The sequence below is a fragment of the Schistocerca cancellata genome, chromosome 3 (assembly GCF_023864275.1).
Source record: "Schistocerca cancellata isolate TAMUIC-IGC-003103 chromosome 3, iqSchCanc2.1, whole genome shotgun sequence".
Lineage (NCBI taxonomy): Eukaryota > Metazoa > Arthropoda > Insecta > Orthoptera > Acrididae > Schistocerca > Schistocerca cancellata.
Genome location: NC_064628.1, coordinates 120,012,178 through 120,031,141, shown reverse-complemented (window position 1 = coordinate 120,031,141; position 18,964 = coordinate 120,012,178). Strand labels below are relative to the sequence as shown.

At 38.9% G+C, this 18,964-nt stretch overlaps 1 protein-coding gene across 1 annotated transcript in view; it reads right to left on the bottom strand.

The window, feature by feature from the left end:
* Positions 1-791: 791 nt before the first annotated feature.
* The window catches only part of LOC126176158 (uncharacterized), a 182,804-nt gene continuing 164,631 nt past the window's right edge, over positions 792-18,964 (bottom strand). The window contains exons 8-9 of the mRNA XM_049923300.1: positions 14,973-15,093; positions 792-1,149 (exon numbers count right to left, since the gene is read on the bottom strand). Of these exons, the coding sequence (XP_049779257.1) occupies positions 1,024-1,149; positions 14,973-15,093 (247 nt within the window). The 3' untranslated portion in view covers positions 792-1,023. The remainder of the gene's footprint in view (positions 1,150-14,972; positions 15,094-18,964) is intronic.

Below are 18,964 nucleotides of genomic sequence, written 5' to 3'. Positions count from 1 at the left end.
TGAAAAGTGTGAATTTGTGGCTTAAGTGTATTTTTTGAGTGTACGTGAATGTGATGAGTGTGTTTAGAGTTTAGTGTCAGGTCTGTGTTGCTTATTGACAATTAGAAGTAGGGGAGAGAGTGAAACTCAGTGTGGCCACGAGTCTACTCCTCTTACATAGCACCAAGGGGACCACTGAGCTCAACATCACTACCCAACAGACCGATCATTATCAATACTGTCACGTGTGCTCACTTCACAGGACACTGCAGAGTGATATGAAATTTAACTCACAACATTAGCTCATGATCTAGGTTACGTCATGCATTTTGTAATGACAATGTCTCGGAATGAGAAGATTTCAGTTGGTTACAAGGGAAGGAAGATCAGAGTCCAGTCTCTTGTTGTTAAGTTGTCATTTGGGATAGCACTAGCTCCAATGGACAAAGATAAGGGGGCACATCCACATAGCAGTTCTAAGAAAGCCATTCTGGGATTCAGATGAAGTGACTTATGGGAAAAGATAGAAAACCCAAAAAACCCAAATGAGGGTTTGAACTCCATCCTTCCACACAAATGTCCAGAGTGTAAACACAGCATCACACTCACTGTTAGAATACTACCTAATTTTAATGGATAAATTATTAATATCTCCTTAAAGTCAGTAAAAATTAAGTTTTGCAATCCAGACTATTTCAGGTCTACCACAAGTCCACATTATTTAATTAATGAGATATTGAAAATTAATTCATCGATGAAAACTCTTGTTTCATCATTTGCTTGTAAATATCATTTACAGTTACTTCATCTGATCTTAAATGAGCTATATGCTTCAGTTTAAGCTTTACCTACAGTGGTGGGAAAAGATAGGGAGTAATTATTATGAATTATTATATTCACATACAATGGAGAAATTACTTTTTCTGTAGACTCTGCATAGCTGTTAATCTTAGATTTGACTGACAAATGAAATGCATTCCAGAAATTTTCATAAAGGTTAAAACTGAAAGTTGCAGTTCTTTAGTTTTACCAGAAGTGATATTTTCATTCTTTCTCAAGGTTTGATATTTTTGTAGTTGATAATGCAGCACTTTTACTTTCTGTGCAGAAGTCTCTGTCTTCAGCTGACTTTAGACGGAGAGCCCACAGTTTCTTCTTGAGCTGACGCAACTGAAATAAAAACAGAAATGAGGCCAGGCAACCAATCACCAGATGCTTTTATTTCTCTCTCTCTCTCTCTCTCTCTCTCTCTCTATCACACACACACACACACACACACACACACACACACACACACACACACACACACACACACCCTGGACAGCTGTGGAAGGCTACACGAACACACGCACACATGTGGGTGGAGAACAAAGGGCCGGTTCAATTCTGGTAATGGTGAAAAAGGAGGAAATGGGAGGTAAAGAGGAGTAAATAGTAGGGATACAGAGGGAAGGGGTGGGAAATGACAAAAGAGGAAAGAATGAGCACAAAGAAATGGGAGCTTATGATCGAAAGCAGACATATCATATGTCTGCTTGTGTCTGTATATGTGCGGATGGATATGTGTGTGTGTGTGCGAGTGTATACCTGTCCTTTTTTCCCCCCTAAGGTAAGTCTTTCCACTTCCGGGATTGGAATGACTCCTTACCCTCTCCCTTAAAACCCACATCCTTTTGTCTTTCCTTCTCCTTCCCTCTTTCCTGATGAAGCAACCTTGGGTTGCGAAAGCTTGAATTTTGTGTGTGTTTGTGTTTGTTTGTGTCTCTATCAACATACCAACACTTTCATTTGGTAAGTTACATCATCTTTGTTTTTAGATATATTTTTCCCATGTGGAATGTTTCCCTCTATTATATATTAAATAGAAAGAAACATTCCACATGGGAAAAATATATTAAAAACAAAAATTCCATGACTTAACAAACGGGAAAGTGCTGGTAGATAGAAACAATAAAAAAACACACAAACACACGCACAAAATTTCACGCTTTCGCAACCAACGGTTGCTTCGTCAGGAAAGAGGGAAGGAGAGGGAAAGACGAAAGGATTTGGGTTTTAAGGGAGAGGGTAAGGAGTCATTCCAATCCCGGGAGCGGAAAGACTTACCTTAGGGGGAAAAAGGACGGGTGTACACTCGCACACACACATATATCCATCCACACATATACAGACACAAGCAGACATATACAGAGGCCAGCGCTTTCGTTTGGTAAGTCACATCATCTTTGTATTGACACACACACACACACACACACACACACACACACACACACACACATCAGCACGCACAGGTATACACTCGCGCACACACACACATATCCATCCGCATATACACAGACACAAGCAGACATTTGTAAAGGCAAAGAGTTAGGGCAGAGATGTCAGTCGAGGCGAAAGTACAGAGGCAAAGATGTTGTTGAAGGACAGGTGAGGTATGAGCGGTGGCAAATTGAAATTAGAAATTAGCGGAGATTGAGGCCTGGCTTATAGCGCGAAGAGAGGATATGCTGAAGGGCAAGTTCCCATCTCCGGAGTTCTGACAGGTTGGTGTTAGTGGGAAGTATCCAGATAACCCGGACGGTGTAACATTGTGCCAAGATGTGCTGGCCGTGCACCAAGGCATGTTTAGCCACAGGGTGATCCTCATTACTAACAAACACTGTCTGCCTGTGTCCATTCATGCGAATGGACAGTTTGTTGCTGGTCATTCCCACATAGAACGCTTCACAGTGTAGGCAGGTCAGTTGGTAAATCACGTGGGTGCTTTCACACGTGGCTCTGCCTTTGATCGTGTACACCTTCCGGGTTACAGGACTGGAATAGGTGGTGGTGGGAGGGTGCATGGGACAGGTTTTACACCGGGGCGGTTACAGGGGTAGGAGCCAGAGGGTAGGGAAGGTGGTTTGGGGATTTCATAGGGATGAACTAAGAGGTTACGAAGGTTAGGTGGATGGCGGAAAGACACTCTTGGTGGAGTGGGGAGGATTTCATGAAGGATGGATCTCATTTCAGGGCAGGATTTGAGGAAGTCGTATCCCTGCTGGAGAGCCACATTCAGAATCTGATCCAGTCCCGGAAAGTATCCTGTCACAAGTGGGGCACTTTTGGGGTTCTTCTGTGGAAGGTTCCGGGTTTGAGGAGATGAGGAAGTGGCTCTGGTTATTTGCTTCTGTACCAGGTCGGGAGGGTAGTTACGGGATGCAAAAGCTGTTTTCAGGTTGTTGGTGTAATGGTTCAAGGATTCCGGACTGGAGCAGATTCGTTTGCCACGAAGACCTAGGCTGTAGGGAAGGGACCATTTGATGTGGAATGGGTGGCAGCTGTCATAATGGAGGTACTGTTGCTTGTTGGTGGGTTTGATGTGGACGGACGTGTGAAGCTGGCCATTGGACAGGTGGAGGTCAACGTCAAGGAATGTGGCATAGGATTTAGAGTAGGACCAGGTGAATCTGATGGAACCAAAGGAGTTGAGGTTGGAGAGGAAATTCTGGAGTTCTTCTTCACTGTGAGTCCAGATCATGAAAATGTCATCAATAAATCTGTACCAAACTTTGGGTTGGCAGGCCTGGTAACCAAGAAGGCTTCCTCTAAGTGACCCATGAATAGGTTGGCGTACGACGGGGCCATCCTGGTACCCATGGCTGTTCACTTTAATTGTTGGTATGTCTGGCCTTCAAAAGTGAAGAAGTTGTGGGTCAGGATGAAGCTGGCTAAGGTAATGAGGAAAGAGGTTTTAGGTAGGGCGGCAGGTGATCGGCGTGAAAGGAAGTGCTCCATCGCAGCGAGGCCCTGGACATGCGGAAAATGTCTGCTTGTGTCTTGTATGTGTGGATGGATGTGTGTGTGTGTGCGAGTGTGTACCTGTCCTTTTTTCCCCCTAGGGTGGGTCTTTCCGCTCCCGGGATTGGAGTGGCTCCTTGCCCTCTCCCTTGAAACCCATATCCTTTCGTCTTTCCCTCTCCTTCCCTCTTTCCTGATGGGGCGGCAGTTTGTTGCGAGGGCTTGAGTTTTGTGTGTGTGTTTGTGTTTGTTTGTGTGTCTGTCGACCTGCCAGCGCTTTTGTTGGGTGGGTCTCGTCATCTTTCTTTTTAAATGTATTTTTCCCACGTGGAATGTTCCCCTCTATTATATATATATATATATATATATATATATGGTTATAATAGAAGGAAACATTCCACGAAGGAAAAATATATCTAAAAACAAAGTAGATGTGACTTACCAAATGAAAGTGCTGGCAGGTCGACAGACACACATACGAACACAAACATACACACAAAATTCAAGCTTTCGCAACAAACTGTTGCCTCATCAGGAAAGAGGGAAGGAGAGGGAAAGACGAAAGGATGTGGGTTTTAAGGGAGAGGGTAAGGAGTCATTCCAGTCCCGGGAGCGGAAAGACTTACCTTAGGGGGAAAAAAGGACGGGTATACACTCGCACACACACACATATCCATCCACACATATACAGACACAAGCAGACATATTTAAAGACCAAAATATGTCTGCTTGTGTCTGTATATGTGTGGATGGATATGTGTGTGTGTGCGAGTGTATACCCGTCCTTTTTTCCCCCTAAGGTAAGTCTTTCCGCTCCCGGGACTGGAATGACTCCTTACCCTCTCCCTTAAAACCCACATCCTTTCGTCTTTCCCTCTCCTTCCCTCTTTCCTGATGAGGCAACAGTTTGTTGCGAAAGCTTGAATTTTGTGTGTATGTTTGTGTTCGTATGTGTGTCTGTCGACCTGCCAGCACTTTCATTTGGTAAGTCACATCTACTTTGTTTTTAGATATATATATATATATATATATATATATATATAATCCGACACACACACACACACACACACACACACACACACACACAGCTTCCACACCCATCTTTGGCACAACTGGGACTCTGAGATAAAACATCTGAAACACATATTTCGAAAGAATGGATGTGGGAATTGAGACATCATGTTAATTTTCTATGAGAGAAGAAAACATTTCAAAAAGATAAAAGAGTTACTGTGACTGTTTAAGGATAGCCTTTGCCTCAAGATCCTTGAAATTTATAATATTCCTTCTCAGTAAAGACGCTATTATATTGGCCAGTAAATGTTGAAATTGTGATATTCCCAACCAAAATCACTAGCACAGTTTAACATAATCTTAATTGACTTTAATTGTAAATAACCATTTGAACATTATTGAAAAAAGAACATTTTAATTTGAACACATACTCATACGGCATATTTATAAGGCTCACAAAGAGACAGATAAAAAAGTAGTTACTACAACACCCTAGTACCATGAAAAGACAAGGAAAAATACATATGATCATTATGAATGATACATAACAACAAAACAGGAATAAAGAACAATAATTAATTCTCAACACTCTTCCTTAAATATTTTTCTTCTTAATTCTTGAAACACTTTACAAGTAAATTGTTTAGTCAGTGTACCAATAGGTTAATCTGATCTCCCAACATATTTTAATTTGATAGTCTTTCTGATGTGTTGTTAAATGAACTTTCTTGTAATTTCAATATTTTTTGTGTAATTTTTTTTCTGTAGCTATAATTCAATGAATGTATGGCAGCTCAGTTGTAAATAACACAGTTCTGCTGAAACTGCAAGTTCTTTTCTAAGGCATCATATACAATATATATCATCAATCAAAGAGCCAACTCTGCTTCAGCTGTAGATTTCTTTTGAGCATACCAGTCAAAGGAGTACTATCACATGATGAGAGCTCTACTGGTGAAGCATCTAGTTGAGATATCACCACATCATCATAATCAACACGAGCAAGTAGTGCTTGTCTTCATTAAAGACTACACTAGACTCTGCAGTTCATTTTAGATGTGGAAAAATACGGAAAATTTTGTAGCAAAATGAAATGTGCATATGGCATATTTTGTCTGGGAGCCCCTTTCGAGGAGTTCCGTTGCCAGATGCAAGTATTTTTATTTAATACCACTTTGGTATATTGCTTGTCACTGACCCAGCTGAGAATCAAACCCAGGCCCCTTGCGTGGCATTCAGCCATGCTGTCACTGGTTCATCATTAAATCTGCTTAAGTATTTAACAGTAAAATTGATATCCACATGAAATACTTTTAAAAGGTACAACAGACTTCTTATAGCTTCTCAGCATGGTTCAGATCTCTTCAGTGGCTCATCATTACGAAGTTTTTCTTTAACTATCACCACTCCATGTTCAATAGGTGTAGTCACTGGATTTGTACCATTGAATTTAAAATGTCTTTGGATTTCATATATGTAATTTGATTTGCAAAAATTATCTTTGAACTTATTTTAATTTCTGTTTCAAACTGTGACATTTAATCACAAAATATCCTGTCAAATGTTGTTTCAAACAATTGGATCAACTGGTTCTGAATTTTAGCAATGTTGTCTGCATTACTACATAACTACTTCATCATCAACAAACAATGGTATAATGATGCTTCTGTCTTCATTGTAAAAGACACAAGGATTGTCATCAGTATTTACAAATTCCAGTCTCTTAATAAACTTCTAAAGTTTCTCATTTCAATTTTTTGGAATCTGTTTTAGGCCATATAAATTCTTCTTCAATTTATAAGTTTTATTTGAACTGCTGTTGAATCTGGCAGGTTGATTAATTTAAATCTCTTATTGCAAGTTACTGTATAAAAATGCTGTTGTAACATCAAACGTCATTATTTTCTTTTTAATAGGTGCTCAATGACTAAGTAGTAGTCTAGTTGATTCTTAACATATCAAAAGACTAAAAGTTGCTGAATAGTCTTGTCCCTCCTGCTGGTCACAACCTCTTGCAGCTACTTACACTTCATAAAAACTGTCATGCTTTTTGACACAACACACAATGGCAGGTTATAGGATTTACATTCTTTGGAAGATTTACAAGACTCCTAACTTTTTAGGGATTTGTACTCATAGACACGGCTTTAAACTAATTTTTGTCTTATATGAAATCTGAAATAGAAGTGTCTTCTTTTCCCATCATGTAAAAGTTTGCATTATTACTGTGCTGCACAAGATCCGGTTCATAGTCAATGAATCTGGCACGTGTCCTAAGTTGTGTCGAACACATATTTGCCATGGGAGACTATTTTGAGTTATATAGCAGATGATACACTGCAATTTTCAGAGCCATGACAGAGTGAATTACGAGACATTTGGTTTTCTTCTATGTACCTGATTTCCTTCTTGTTTCTCTTTTGAAAGTCTTAACTTCAGTAGATTAACTTTAATCTCCAATTCTTTCATAAAAAGTTACTTCATCAGAGAAACAATGTGTCTTTCCTCAGGGACATATATTTTGTAAAAGAAAGAATCCAAATCATATCCAACGAAGATTGCTTTCTTTCATTTTTTGTAGGTCTGTTTTCATTTGTGATCATCAATCAGAACAAAGCAGTCACATCCTAATCATTTCAAATTAATAATATCCACTCCTCATCCATACCCCCAGTTCAGCAGAATTTTTATTCTACTCATTCCAGTTTAATTTGGCATAAACACTGCATAATTTGTCACTTCAGACCACAAGTTATCATTCAGGTATCATGCATGCACTGCTGATCATTCTGACTTCTGTATGCATTTCTCTTCCAATATCTACATGTGTTTGACCTGACATGGGAAAGTTCAAGTTCATCTAAAACTCTTCTAGTGTGAGCATTCTTGATTTTGGTCCGACTGTCTGGCCTTAAACATTTGACCTTCCTCCCAAAGTGATTTCTAGCTGTTTTCATAAATTTTCTAATTTGTGAACAGTCTGGGCTTTTGTCTTCAGAAAATAAATGGTCCACAAATGGAAAAAAATCATCTTTAACAACAAATTATACCTTGCTCCTCCTAAGAACATGATATTCATTTCACCCAAGTCAACTTGATTTATATCCTGAGCATTCTCAACTATCTTTGTATTTTTTGGTTGAGGTTTGTTATTTTCATCTTCATGTTTTCACAGTGCAATGACTACACCATCAAACTTCAGAAGTGCAACCACTTCTAATGTTTCTGCTGTACATTGTTTAGCCATCTTCAGAGTAAACCAAAAGACGTAACGCTCCAGCACTCACTCCATCCTTTGAAACTCGTGGACTGCGCCACCGTGCATGCATCCACAGATACACAGTGCAAGAGATGTTGATTGGCAGCAAATAAGTACAAGTGCATGTATTATGTCTGTGGCTGCACAGTCAATCCCCACTGGGATATTGATGTATCACTCTGTACTGTACTGTTGTGACATCTTGTAAGTTTATTACAGAAAGTGCCGAATTCCATGACTTATCCAAGCTGAAGCTGCAATATCTATTAATTAATCTGGTTTTTATTACTTCTCCTTAAACTCTGATTCCCTTTCCAGATTTCTCCTTCACAGCTTGGCCTATGTACAGATTGAATAACAAGGGGAATAAACTACAAACTGGTCTCACTCCCTTCTCAATTATCATCTTCCTTACACATACTTCGATTCAATATCGATTCAGAAACGGGAAGACTATAGATGATGCGGTTAGCAGAGCTCTTCAGAATATAGAACATTTGACAACAAAGTATGCAGTCCCGCTTATGATTGACATCAAAGGTGCATTCAACAGTCTTTGGTGGCCTTCAATGTTTGCACACCTTCGAGATCTCAGGGTCCCCAAATGTCTGCAGAAGAGCTTTGTAGAGTACTCAGTGGATGTAGCATCCAGTAGCTTGTGGGGCAGAGCAAGATGGTTACCAAGGGCTTTCTGCAAGGTTCCACGAAAGGTCCACTGTTCTGGGATCTTAGTATCGATTCCTTATTACATCTGTTAGATGACGCAGATTTGCTGCTGAAGGAGTTGTTGCATATACAGATGACATCCTAGTAGTTCTGTCTGCAGACTCCAGGGCAAGACTTGAGGAATAGGCAAATTATGTGCTTGCTCAAATGCAGCACTGATGCAAGAGCAACAAACTGACAATAGCTGTTCATAAAACCACGTACATATTTCTGCAGGAAAATCTTTCTCTGGTCAGAAATCATTCCCTGAAGTTTGACAGAATAACTGTAAAATCCAACACTGTTTGTAGATACTTAGGCATTCTTCTAGATGAGGAAAGAAACTTTCTAGAACATGTATAATCTGTTATTCATAAAGCAGCCAAAATAATGCTTAAGGTTGCCCATGCTGGTACTGATGAATATAAATTATTGTTGCATGTGGTGCGGTCATATCACGAAGCTATCTTCAACACCATTGTCGGCTTACTGCAAGCATCTTGGTGTATCGCCTTAGACTAGGCAGCTACAAAACAATACTGCAACAAATTCAGTAGAGCATACTTTTGAGGCTCATTGGTGCCTTTCACACTATATCTGTAGAGGGTTTACGGTTGCTCCTCATGATATGTCTGATGGATGTCATGGTATGTTACAGGGCAGTACTGTATTGGTTGGGGTGTGATTAATATAATTGTGTGCACAAGATCACAGTAATGCATATTACTGATAAAAGAGATTTATGAGCTTGAAAGTTAGATGAATGGCATTTTGACTGGAACACTAAGAGCATGCATGGCATGTTTACGGCATATTCTCAGGCATTAGGAACAGGCTCAAACTGCGTGACATTGCCCCTACTTGAGGTATGGTGCACCTATTAACAGCTCACAGTCCATATCCCAAACATCTTCATTGAATGGGTTGTAGTAACACACCAATCTGTGAATGTGGAGGAAAAGGTTCCACTGAACATATAATTCTCAGATGCCCCCTTTTTCAGGTACAAAGAGACTACAGAAAATTAGATGGCAATCTGCAAGCAACTGTCAGTGACCAAAATTTGTGAACTAAACTCAGTATGGTAGCACATTGGATATCTATACAGCAACTACTTAACTTGCAGTCTATAAGAACAAGTCGACACTCTTAATATCAAAATAATATCAACAGGTTACAAGAAGGATTTCCTCAATTATGGAATATGATAGGCACATATAAATTTAATTAAGAGAAACTTTAAATACACATACATATAAATAAGAAAAAAAGAAAAAGAAAATAAAAAGAAAAGAAAGAATGCTGTGGCTACCCACACGGATATACGCAGATTCGAGGACAGCTGAGGCATGCACATACTGGAGTTGGTGATGTAGATTAGTGTAGCAACATTAGGTTTAGAAGTATGTATATTTGTAGTTAGTCAGCAAACCTTGAATTCTTTTACGGCTGCCAGTAACATCTTGGCCTGAGATGCTGGAGCTGGCAATCGTGTGCCTGTGAGGTGTGCTTGCTTGTGTATGTGAATGATGCATGTCTCTCTTTTACTGATGACGGCTGTGGCCGAAAGCTTTACATAAATGTCTTTTAATTGTGCCTGTCTACAACTTGACATGGCTTATTTAAGGTAACTAGAAATCTGTCCTTTCCTACAATGTTAATATAAAACATTGTATGTCACCATGATTAACAAATATGTATGACCTGTTTAGAGTTTCCAGATAACAGGTCTAAAATTCGTAGCAAATAAATTGAAAGGAATTGATTTTGACTTCCAATTTTTCTACCTACAACCTGCTTTCTGTACAAATTGTAGATAATCTCTTGCTCCCTGTATTTTACTGCTGGTAACTTCAGAATTCTAAAGAGTGTATTACAGTCAACATCATCAAAAACTTTCTCCTAATCTACAAATGCTATATAAGTAGGTTTGCCTTTCTTCAGTCTGTCTTCCAAGATAAATCGTAGGATCAGGATAGCCTCACATGTTCCTATCAACTTAACAGTCTTCCATTCTCCTGTATATAATTTGTGTTGGTATTTTTTATTATACTGATTGTTGAGTAATGCTCCTCTAAGCACCTAGGTTCTTGGGCATTAGGATTGCTATATTCTTTTTGAACTCCAAGGGTATTCTGCCTGTCCCGTGTATCCTTCACACCAGATCAAAAAGTATTGTCATAATTGGTTCTCACAAGGATCTTCATAATCCTGGACAAATTTTGTCTATTCCAGGTACCTTCTTTCATCTTACATCTTTCAGTGCTCTGTCAATTTCTCCTCATGGTATTGCCTCCTTCATGTCATCTTCACACATTTATACTTCCATTTCCACAATATTGTCTTCAACTTCCTTTCCTTTATACAGTCCATCTATATTCCTTCCAGCTTCACCTTTGCTCCTCCCTTGCTCAGTATCAGCATCCCACCTGAGGTCTTGATTTTCATAAATTGCTTCCCTTTTCTCCAAAGGTTACTTTAAGTTTTGTATACACAGCATCAATCTTTCCCATCCTTCTAGAACTTTGCATGCTCCTCTAGCAATTCTAGCTCTGCACTTTTGCACCTTCTATCAATCTAATTTTTTTAGAGGATTGTATTCCCTATTGCCTGCTTCATTTGTTGGATTTCCATGTTTCTCCTTTCATCAATTAAATTTAATACCTCATGTGGTTTCAATGATTTCTGTTTGGTTTCGAATATTTGTTCCTCTGTTGTCTTTGCTATTTCACCACTGAAAGTTATCCACTCCTCTTCTATTGTAATCATTTCTTCTGTTTCAGTTAGTCATTGAATAATGTTTTCTTTGCAACTCTCAACAACCTCTGGTTGTTTCATCTTATCCATGTCCCATCACCTCAATTTCCAGGCTTTCTGAAGTATTTTCATCTTCAATCTGCATTTCATAACAAATAAATTATGGCCAAATTTCACACAGCTCCTGAGAATGTTTTGAAGTCTGAAATCTGGTTTGTAGAACTGAAACCTTCTGTGTTCTGCAGGTCTCAAATATGGAGCCTGGCTTTTTGCAGGTAATGTTCTTCCTGACTGAGCTATCACGGTATGACTCACAACTTAGTACTTCTCTTTAGCTTTCCAAACTTCATCATAGGTCTCCTGCATACCTCATTAGAATAGCACTCCAGCAAGAAAGGATATTACAGAGATGTGGCTTAACCAAAGCATTAATCAGCTATAAGGTTTCAAAAACAGCACACGCTTCACTGAAGACTGAGAGATTCATTCTGAAACACTCCTCTAGGCAAGGCCTGTTCGCCAAAATGCTCACGTGCACTGGCTCAGCCGGCCGCGGTGGCCGAGTGGTTCAAGGCGCTTCAATCTGGAACCACACCGCTGCTGCAGTCACAGGTTCGAATCCTGCCTCGGGCATGGATGTGTGTGATGTCCTTAGGTTAGTTAGGTTTAAGCAGTTGTAAGTCTAAGGGACTGATGACCTCAATGTTAAGTCCCATAGTGCTTAGAGCCATTTGAACCATTTTGCACTGGCTCACACCTACATGTCAGCAAAGAGCAACCAGGCAGCTCACTGTGACTAATGGTGGGGCGAAGTGATTGGGACAGGAAAGGAAGAGGCTGAAAAATCAGAATGAAGTAGCTTCACGCGAGGAAAAGTTGTTAACATATATAATTCTATGGCCGCTAACGTAATTTCCTACAGAGTGTAGCACTTAAGAGACGCTCACTGATGCATTTTGTGACAAATTTATTTGCTAAGATTGTTGTTTTAATGAGAAATGACAACAAACGTAAACTTACACCTCTTTTAACATTCTAACGAAGTGAAGAACATTAGGCAACTATGTTTGAAACATGATATTTCTTACAACTGATGCTACCTTATGATGAATGCTGTTTTCGGATGAAATTTAAATTGACATGAACATGTATTTTGTGACTGTTTTACTCAAAGATTAAACATGAAAACACAGGATGTCAATGACCAGGCCTAATCTAGACCATGGCTAAGCCATTTAGATGTAAAAATCTGGATGGAGTCATTGATCAAACAATACTGGGGCTTTTATAAACACAGGACAGTTAATTACTCACATTAATTAGGCACTTGCTTCCATTTGAAAATTTACATGATATCAGACAAAATGCTGTGAACATGGATCTCCCAGAAATACTGGCCATCAATTTTCCGACAGACATACTTCCTACATATTCTAAAACAATTTCAAGTATTATCAGTCTAAGTTCTTTCATTATCTTTTGAACATTTGAGTCCTGGTCTCCAATAAAGGTCTGATATTCTATCAGAGTTGATGACATATTTGACAAAAGCTTATATTTGGTGGCCAACCATTTCTTTATATAATCTCTTTTCTTCTCCTGTAGGGTTATCATGTTAAACAGATCCAGTTTTGGTTCTGGCCAGAAGTATGACATTTCACTATAACAAGGGGTGTACATGTGGGGGCTCCAGGCTCCTTATGTCATATGCAGAAAGTCAAGCAATGTGCAATGTTTTGGTAGGATTATGACCATTAACATGGCTGGAGCAGTATGTAGCAAGGACGCTGGTGAGTGCTTCCTCAGACGACATCAACAGTACAATTTTTTGCATTTCTGACCAAGCACCCCACCTCAGAATTCTATGCTGAGTGAAAGGAGGTGATTGTTAGATGCATTATAATATTACACTGGCCAAACCACTTAAAAGAAGAGGCCACATTGGAACTGAGAGCACCCTCATCTGTAAAAACAATGACCAGAGCAAAGATTATGATTTATAATATGCCTCTTGCTGAACTGGTCAGGAGAACTGAACTGTTTGATGGGAGTAAAGTTTTCCATGACTTCTTATACAGAAATTCATATGGAGAACTTTTCAACCACATGGAGGTGAGAAAGTGTGTCATCATGGTGTAAAGAAACAGTCCATAAATGGTTGCAATGTGCTGAGAAACAATGTGTAGCAGATCATAACGATTTATCCTACTTCGCAACAGGTGCATGCAGAGGAGCACTGCACAGATAAGCAGTAGTCATTTATAATATTAAATGAATTCTTTTATTCTGTTAAATAATTTTCAATTTCTGTGAGAGAAAAAATAGAAATGGAGGGTGAAGTTAACATTCAGCTAATAGATAAATCTGTGGTTTGATGATGAGGAGAATTAGATACAGGTTGTTTGTGCTTCTTAGTCCACAATTCTGTCACATTTTAAGGTACTATGACTAATACATGTAATATCATAGATGCAACAGTTTTATGTCTTCATTTTGTTTTATTTAGTGCTTTAGACGAAGAACTTGACATTTCCTGTTCATCATGTTTGATTTACTGCCTCATTTTTACATTACCACCACAATAGCTTGCATAGAGAAATGGATAGACAAAATAGTATCCGCATGTAATTATTTTGTTTCCAAAGCAGGCATTTTCCAAGAAAGACAGTCATAGCATGCTATTTTCATAAACAATGGCAGTTGATAAAACCATTTCTCTGATACATACTGTAGTGTCAAAAACTTGTTGACGACAATATTCATACTCCTGTTGCTGGCACAATCACTGATGGTGTCTAATTTAATTATACCTTTGATAGATTATTATTTAATATACTTAATTTTCTTTGAAAAGAAATTAATCCTGGTAGTTGCTTCTTTTTTTATTTCATATGAGGTGAGTGAGTGCTGCAGTTGACTGGGAATTGCCCAGTGTGTATCATAAACTGGCCACCCTGTTGCATATGCCACACAGCCCAAAGATGTTGAAATGTTGAGCTCCAAGATGACACACAGAATTTTAGAAGTTAGTTGCATGTTCTAGAATTTGATCAAATCTGACAATGAGAAAAAGCTCAAGAAAGACAACCTTTATAATACAGTTATGGGTGACATATTTTTACATGTTGAACAATATTTCTTCTCCACTTACCAATTGTTTCTTATTTAGGATGAGTAGGCTACAAATACCAATCTTCTGAATTGATTATGTTTTATATGCTTTCCCTAAATCATTGTCAATGAATGCCACAAAAATCACGTCAACAATGTCACAGCCAGTATCTTCTCCTATAATTACTCAGCTGTGTGTGATGTCAACGGAGAATTAAACTCTAAACATTTGGTCTTTCCTTCCTATATCATTTAATGTGCAAAACAAGTTATGGTATGTGGGTCTCATAACTCAAATATGCACAATACACTATACATTAAGTATTATATTGTAATTGAGAACTAATAAAACTACTGTTTTACGTACCTTTTGTATTTCATCACTAGCAGTTTTCTGTACTGTGTGTGGCGCCAATGAGGTATGGATGTCTTTGTTGGCTACAGCATCCAGTACTGACAAGATTTCTGACATTTCTTGGGAGATAGACCTATTGAACAGAAAGTTACAGATTATTAAATAAAACAAATGCTGTAAACTTAAATGCAGTTAGCGTTACAAATTTCAATAATGATGAATTATCTGTTCTGTGCTAAATATGCAGATTATGCAATGGCACTGACAGGAACAGATTAAAACTCTTTAAACATAAATTGGTCATGAAAAAACTCATCCACAAATAGTTTGAGATCACTTTTAGTGTTAGCTTCCTCACACTTTCACTTCACTTCATTACTTTGACTAGTATTAGTGTATTTGTTATTTTGTTTCTCATAATAATAACAGGACTCCCTATAAGTATACGCTTATCTGAAGATTGCCATATGACAGTTTTTTACAAATTCCAGAGGGAGTCTATGGATTAATATTCAAGTGGGATCAGCACATATGCTAATGCCCTACTTCCTTACTGCCAGCTTTTGTGCATGGTTGCCTGCTGGTGGACACGCTAGCAGGAACAGCCTAATATTTATCTTCAAACAGACTTGATTATCCCAAATGTCAAATAAAACACGTTAAATATTATTGCTTCAATTATTTCTTTACTTCACAATAGGCTTGACATGTAGCAAGATGAAATTGCTCCACCTGCTCTGATACCATTCCCAACATAAACTCTGGTACTACTTTTTCCTTTCTCTGATTTCTTTTATGTACTACATAATATAAATAACTCAAAATTGTTTGTTAAGCTGTAATGTTTTAAACCTTATTGGTCACAGTACAATTTGCAGGCTGTTGATGAAAACAGTGTATGTATTTTCTGTAAAATATTTTTCTTTGAAGAAATATTCATAGCAAAGACTCGCAAAAACCATGCACAGTTAAAAATCTCATTCCACTAACAATAGTTTGTTTTAGCAATGCCTTACCTCATTTGAAAGCCCTGTTTCTATAGTACGTAAAGAACTGGGCTATGGTGACTTCTGTGAGGGCATGTGTACGATCCTACTGACACAACTTGTGCGTGCGTTCCAGTGACTCTGGCCCTTTATCATCCTAGCTTGGATGTGTTCCATCTAGGGTTGTGGGTGGGAGCAGTGTGCGGGACATGGAGCTGGATGGATGTCCCTGGGTATTCGGCAGCCTGGCAATTGCAGTGATTTGAAACTGCTGACCATTGGGCTATAGGAGCCCAAGTTTTCCTGCAGCGTTGACCATTGCCACCACCAAGTTCAGCAGGCAAGGAACAGCTCTCATTGTTTTGGTTACCACGTGCATCATGCAACTGTAGTGTGCTAAATATGCTGAGATGTATTGGACAACTTGTTTGCAGCTATGAGCAGGAGGGCAGTATTATCTGATGCCTACCTTCAGTTTTGAAGTTATTGGCTTCCTTGTCATTTTTTTGAAATTATGTATGAAGACTGTTCAGTAAGTACTGTACTTAAAAGATTGTGAATTCTGCCCCAGTGTGAGTTGGCCAGGAATCTGGTTCCTTTATGGCTTCCAGTGATCCCTTCTGGGGCTGTGTGTGTCAATTGGGAGCTTTCTGTAAGCGCGACGCTAGTATTTTCCAATTTTAATCCGCTACTTGAAATCACTGTTTATTATCATTGAGAATTTGATACTACTGATTGTACTTTCCATTTGCTGTAGACTTTATGACCCTCCCTGAGGTGAGTTATTGGATTTGGCCTGTAACTAAAGTTGTGTGCACTCAGCCTAAAGGTACACACATGTGGGTCATGCACGTGTGCTATTTGTATTTGCACACTCCCTTTCTCCATGCTGAGGAGCCCTCTGGGTTGTAGGCAGACATTTTAACTGACCATCTGGCATTTGGTGCATATCCAGATGACAGTGTCTAGAGGCCCTAGTAGAGGTATACCTTAATTCATTTAGTCTTGTTTGAATTATTATGTAATTATTTTTAATGACTTTGTACATGTTTCTTATTATTGCTAGGAAGGTAAACTTTTTAAATTTTTATGAGTGGTGCACTCCTATATGGAGGTTTTAATAGTTGGCTTCCTTGAAAATAATCTTTAATTGGCCGTTTAAATATTTCTGGGTATGTTAATTTCTATCAAACTTGTTTGCTCTTTGTTGTTTGGTATATGTTAACAGCTTTGTATTGGCAGTGGGTGATGCATTTGTTTTCTGATGGTCTGGGGCAGTGACGTGTTTCTAATTAAGCAGCTTTCCCATTATCGCATGAGGCCTAGGTGTTGGCGAGTCACATGTGCTTCTGGGGGTCTCCTGTTCCAGCCTCAAGTTCAGTAGTTTATTGTCATTCTTTTGGTACCATGTGCGGCAGGGGCATTGCCAGATTATAAAGTAATTTAATTAATCAGTGTTTCTGTTATTGTAATGTCCTTGTGGGCGTGTGATCAAAGCCTTTGGGCAAACTGAACACTGAGTTCCTTGATTTCTTAGAAAAAGGAGGAGTTTATTACTATCAATTTACTAGTGTTTTAGTGGCCCAGTATTTTATTTAAGTACTTAATTTGATTTCTCTGTAGCAGGCTTGTGGCCAAAGAAGTACTACTGTTTGCTTCAGTCTTTACACGTTTAGCATATGGCCAGCTTGGCCGAATCTTGTCTATATGAGAGCAGAATAATCATTGGAGATGTATGCATTTTAATGTCTTTTATTTAATGTTTGTTAAACTCATATTCAAGCCATGTTGTAGGATTAGCCCACATTTGTGATGCTAGTCGCAAGGAGAGAGTGCTGACACAGGTTTATTTAATCAATTTACTGTTTGTAATTGGCCACCATTCTACTGCACAGCTGACATGTTCTTCGAGTACCATTTGTAATTTTATGTATAATGAAAGTGTCCTTATGCATTGTGACTTTAATTTAAAAACCTTAACTATTTGTGTGTATTTGGTAAGAATCTTCGTAACTGTTAGTTGGCTTATGGTAGGACTGTTATTTAATAAAACTATTTGGTTGGGAATGATAAATGATGCATCAAGTTGGGCTGCCCTTCTACATGTTTTCCTAAACTCATCCCAATCCTTGTCCTGGGTATCAATTGGTAGCCACAGAGCATGGTTGTGTTCAGTTTGACAGGGAGGGGTTCGAGTTTTCTATCCTTTGATGTCATCTGTCGTTTCTTTGAGTTATTGTACAACTAACACAAATGTCATTCCTTGAGTTATTATATTAATATTTTTGGTTGTTTTCAGGAGGTCACTACCTATCATGGATTCCACAGGGTGTCCTGGGATTTTGCCTCTTAAAAGGGAGCAGCTACATTATGAATTACAGGTTTGCAACCTGCTCATAGAAGGTAGTGTTCCTGAACTGGTGGCCAGGTAGCGCCTGTCGGTGGACAGTCTGCTTCGACATTCTTTGGACTCCACTGGGGAGCTAGATGCCTTAGATGCCTCTGTTTCTATTACTTCAGCCATGTTAGATGTTGTGCAATGTAATGTGTCCTTCCTGAAGGGCAGTCAAACACCAAAAAGCAGTCTTGTAGGATCCAGGCACATCTAGCACATTGGGGGAATCGTCTACTGGATTTCAATCATAAGGATTCTGAGAAACAAGGGATTAAACAATTACTTAATTGGGTAAGGGACTTGCAGGTTGTAGTGGCATCCCTGACTTTAGAGAGTGAAGGTGTGGGACCGGAGTACGAAGTTTTAAGTCATAATCAGCTCCTTGGTGTTCAGCAGTCCAGTGCCTGAGGTCTTGGAAATTTGCCCTCTGATCTCTTCGCCAAATTGCCCAACCCTATTATGTGCCTCCTTACTGGTATATCTGAGTTATCTAATGATGATCTGCAACAAGTGCAGCAAGTGATGTGGCTGCTTGTCAGGTTTGAGTCTCATGGTGATGACCTGAGCATACCACACCATGATCCTTTTGTTGCTTTATAACTAACAAAAGGGACACTGAGTTT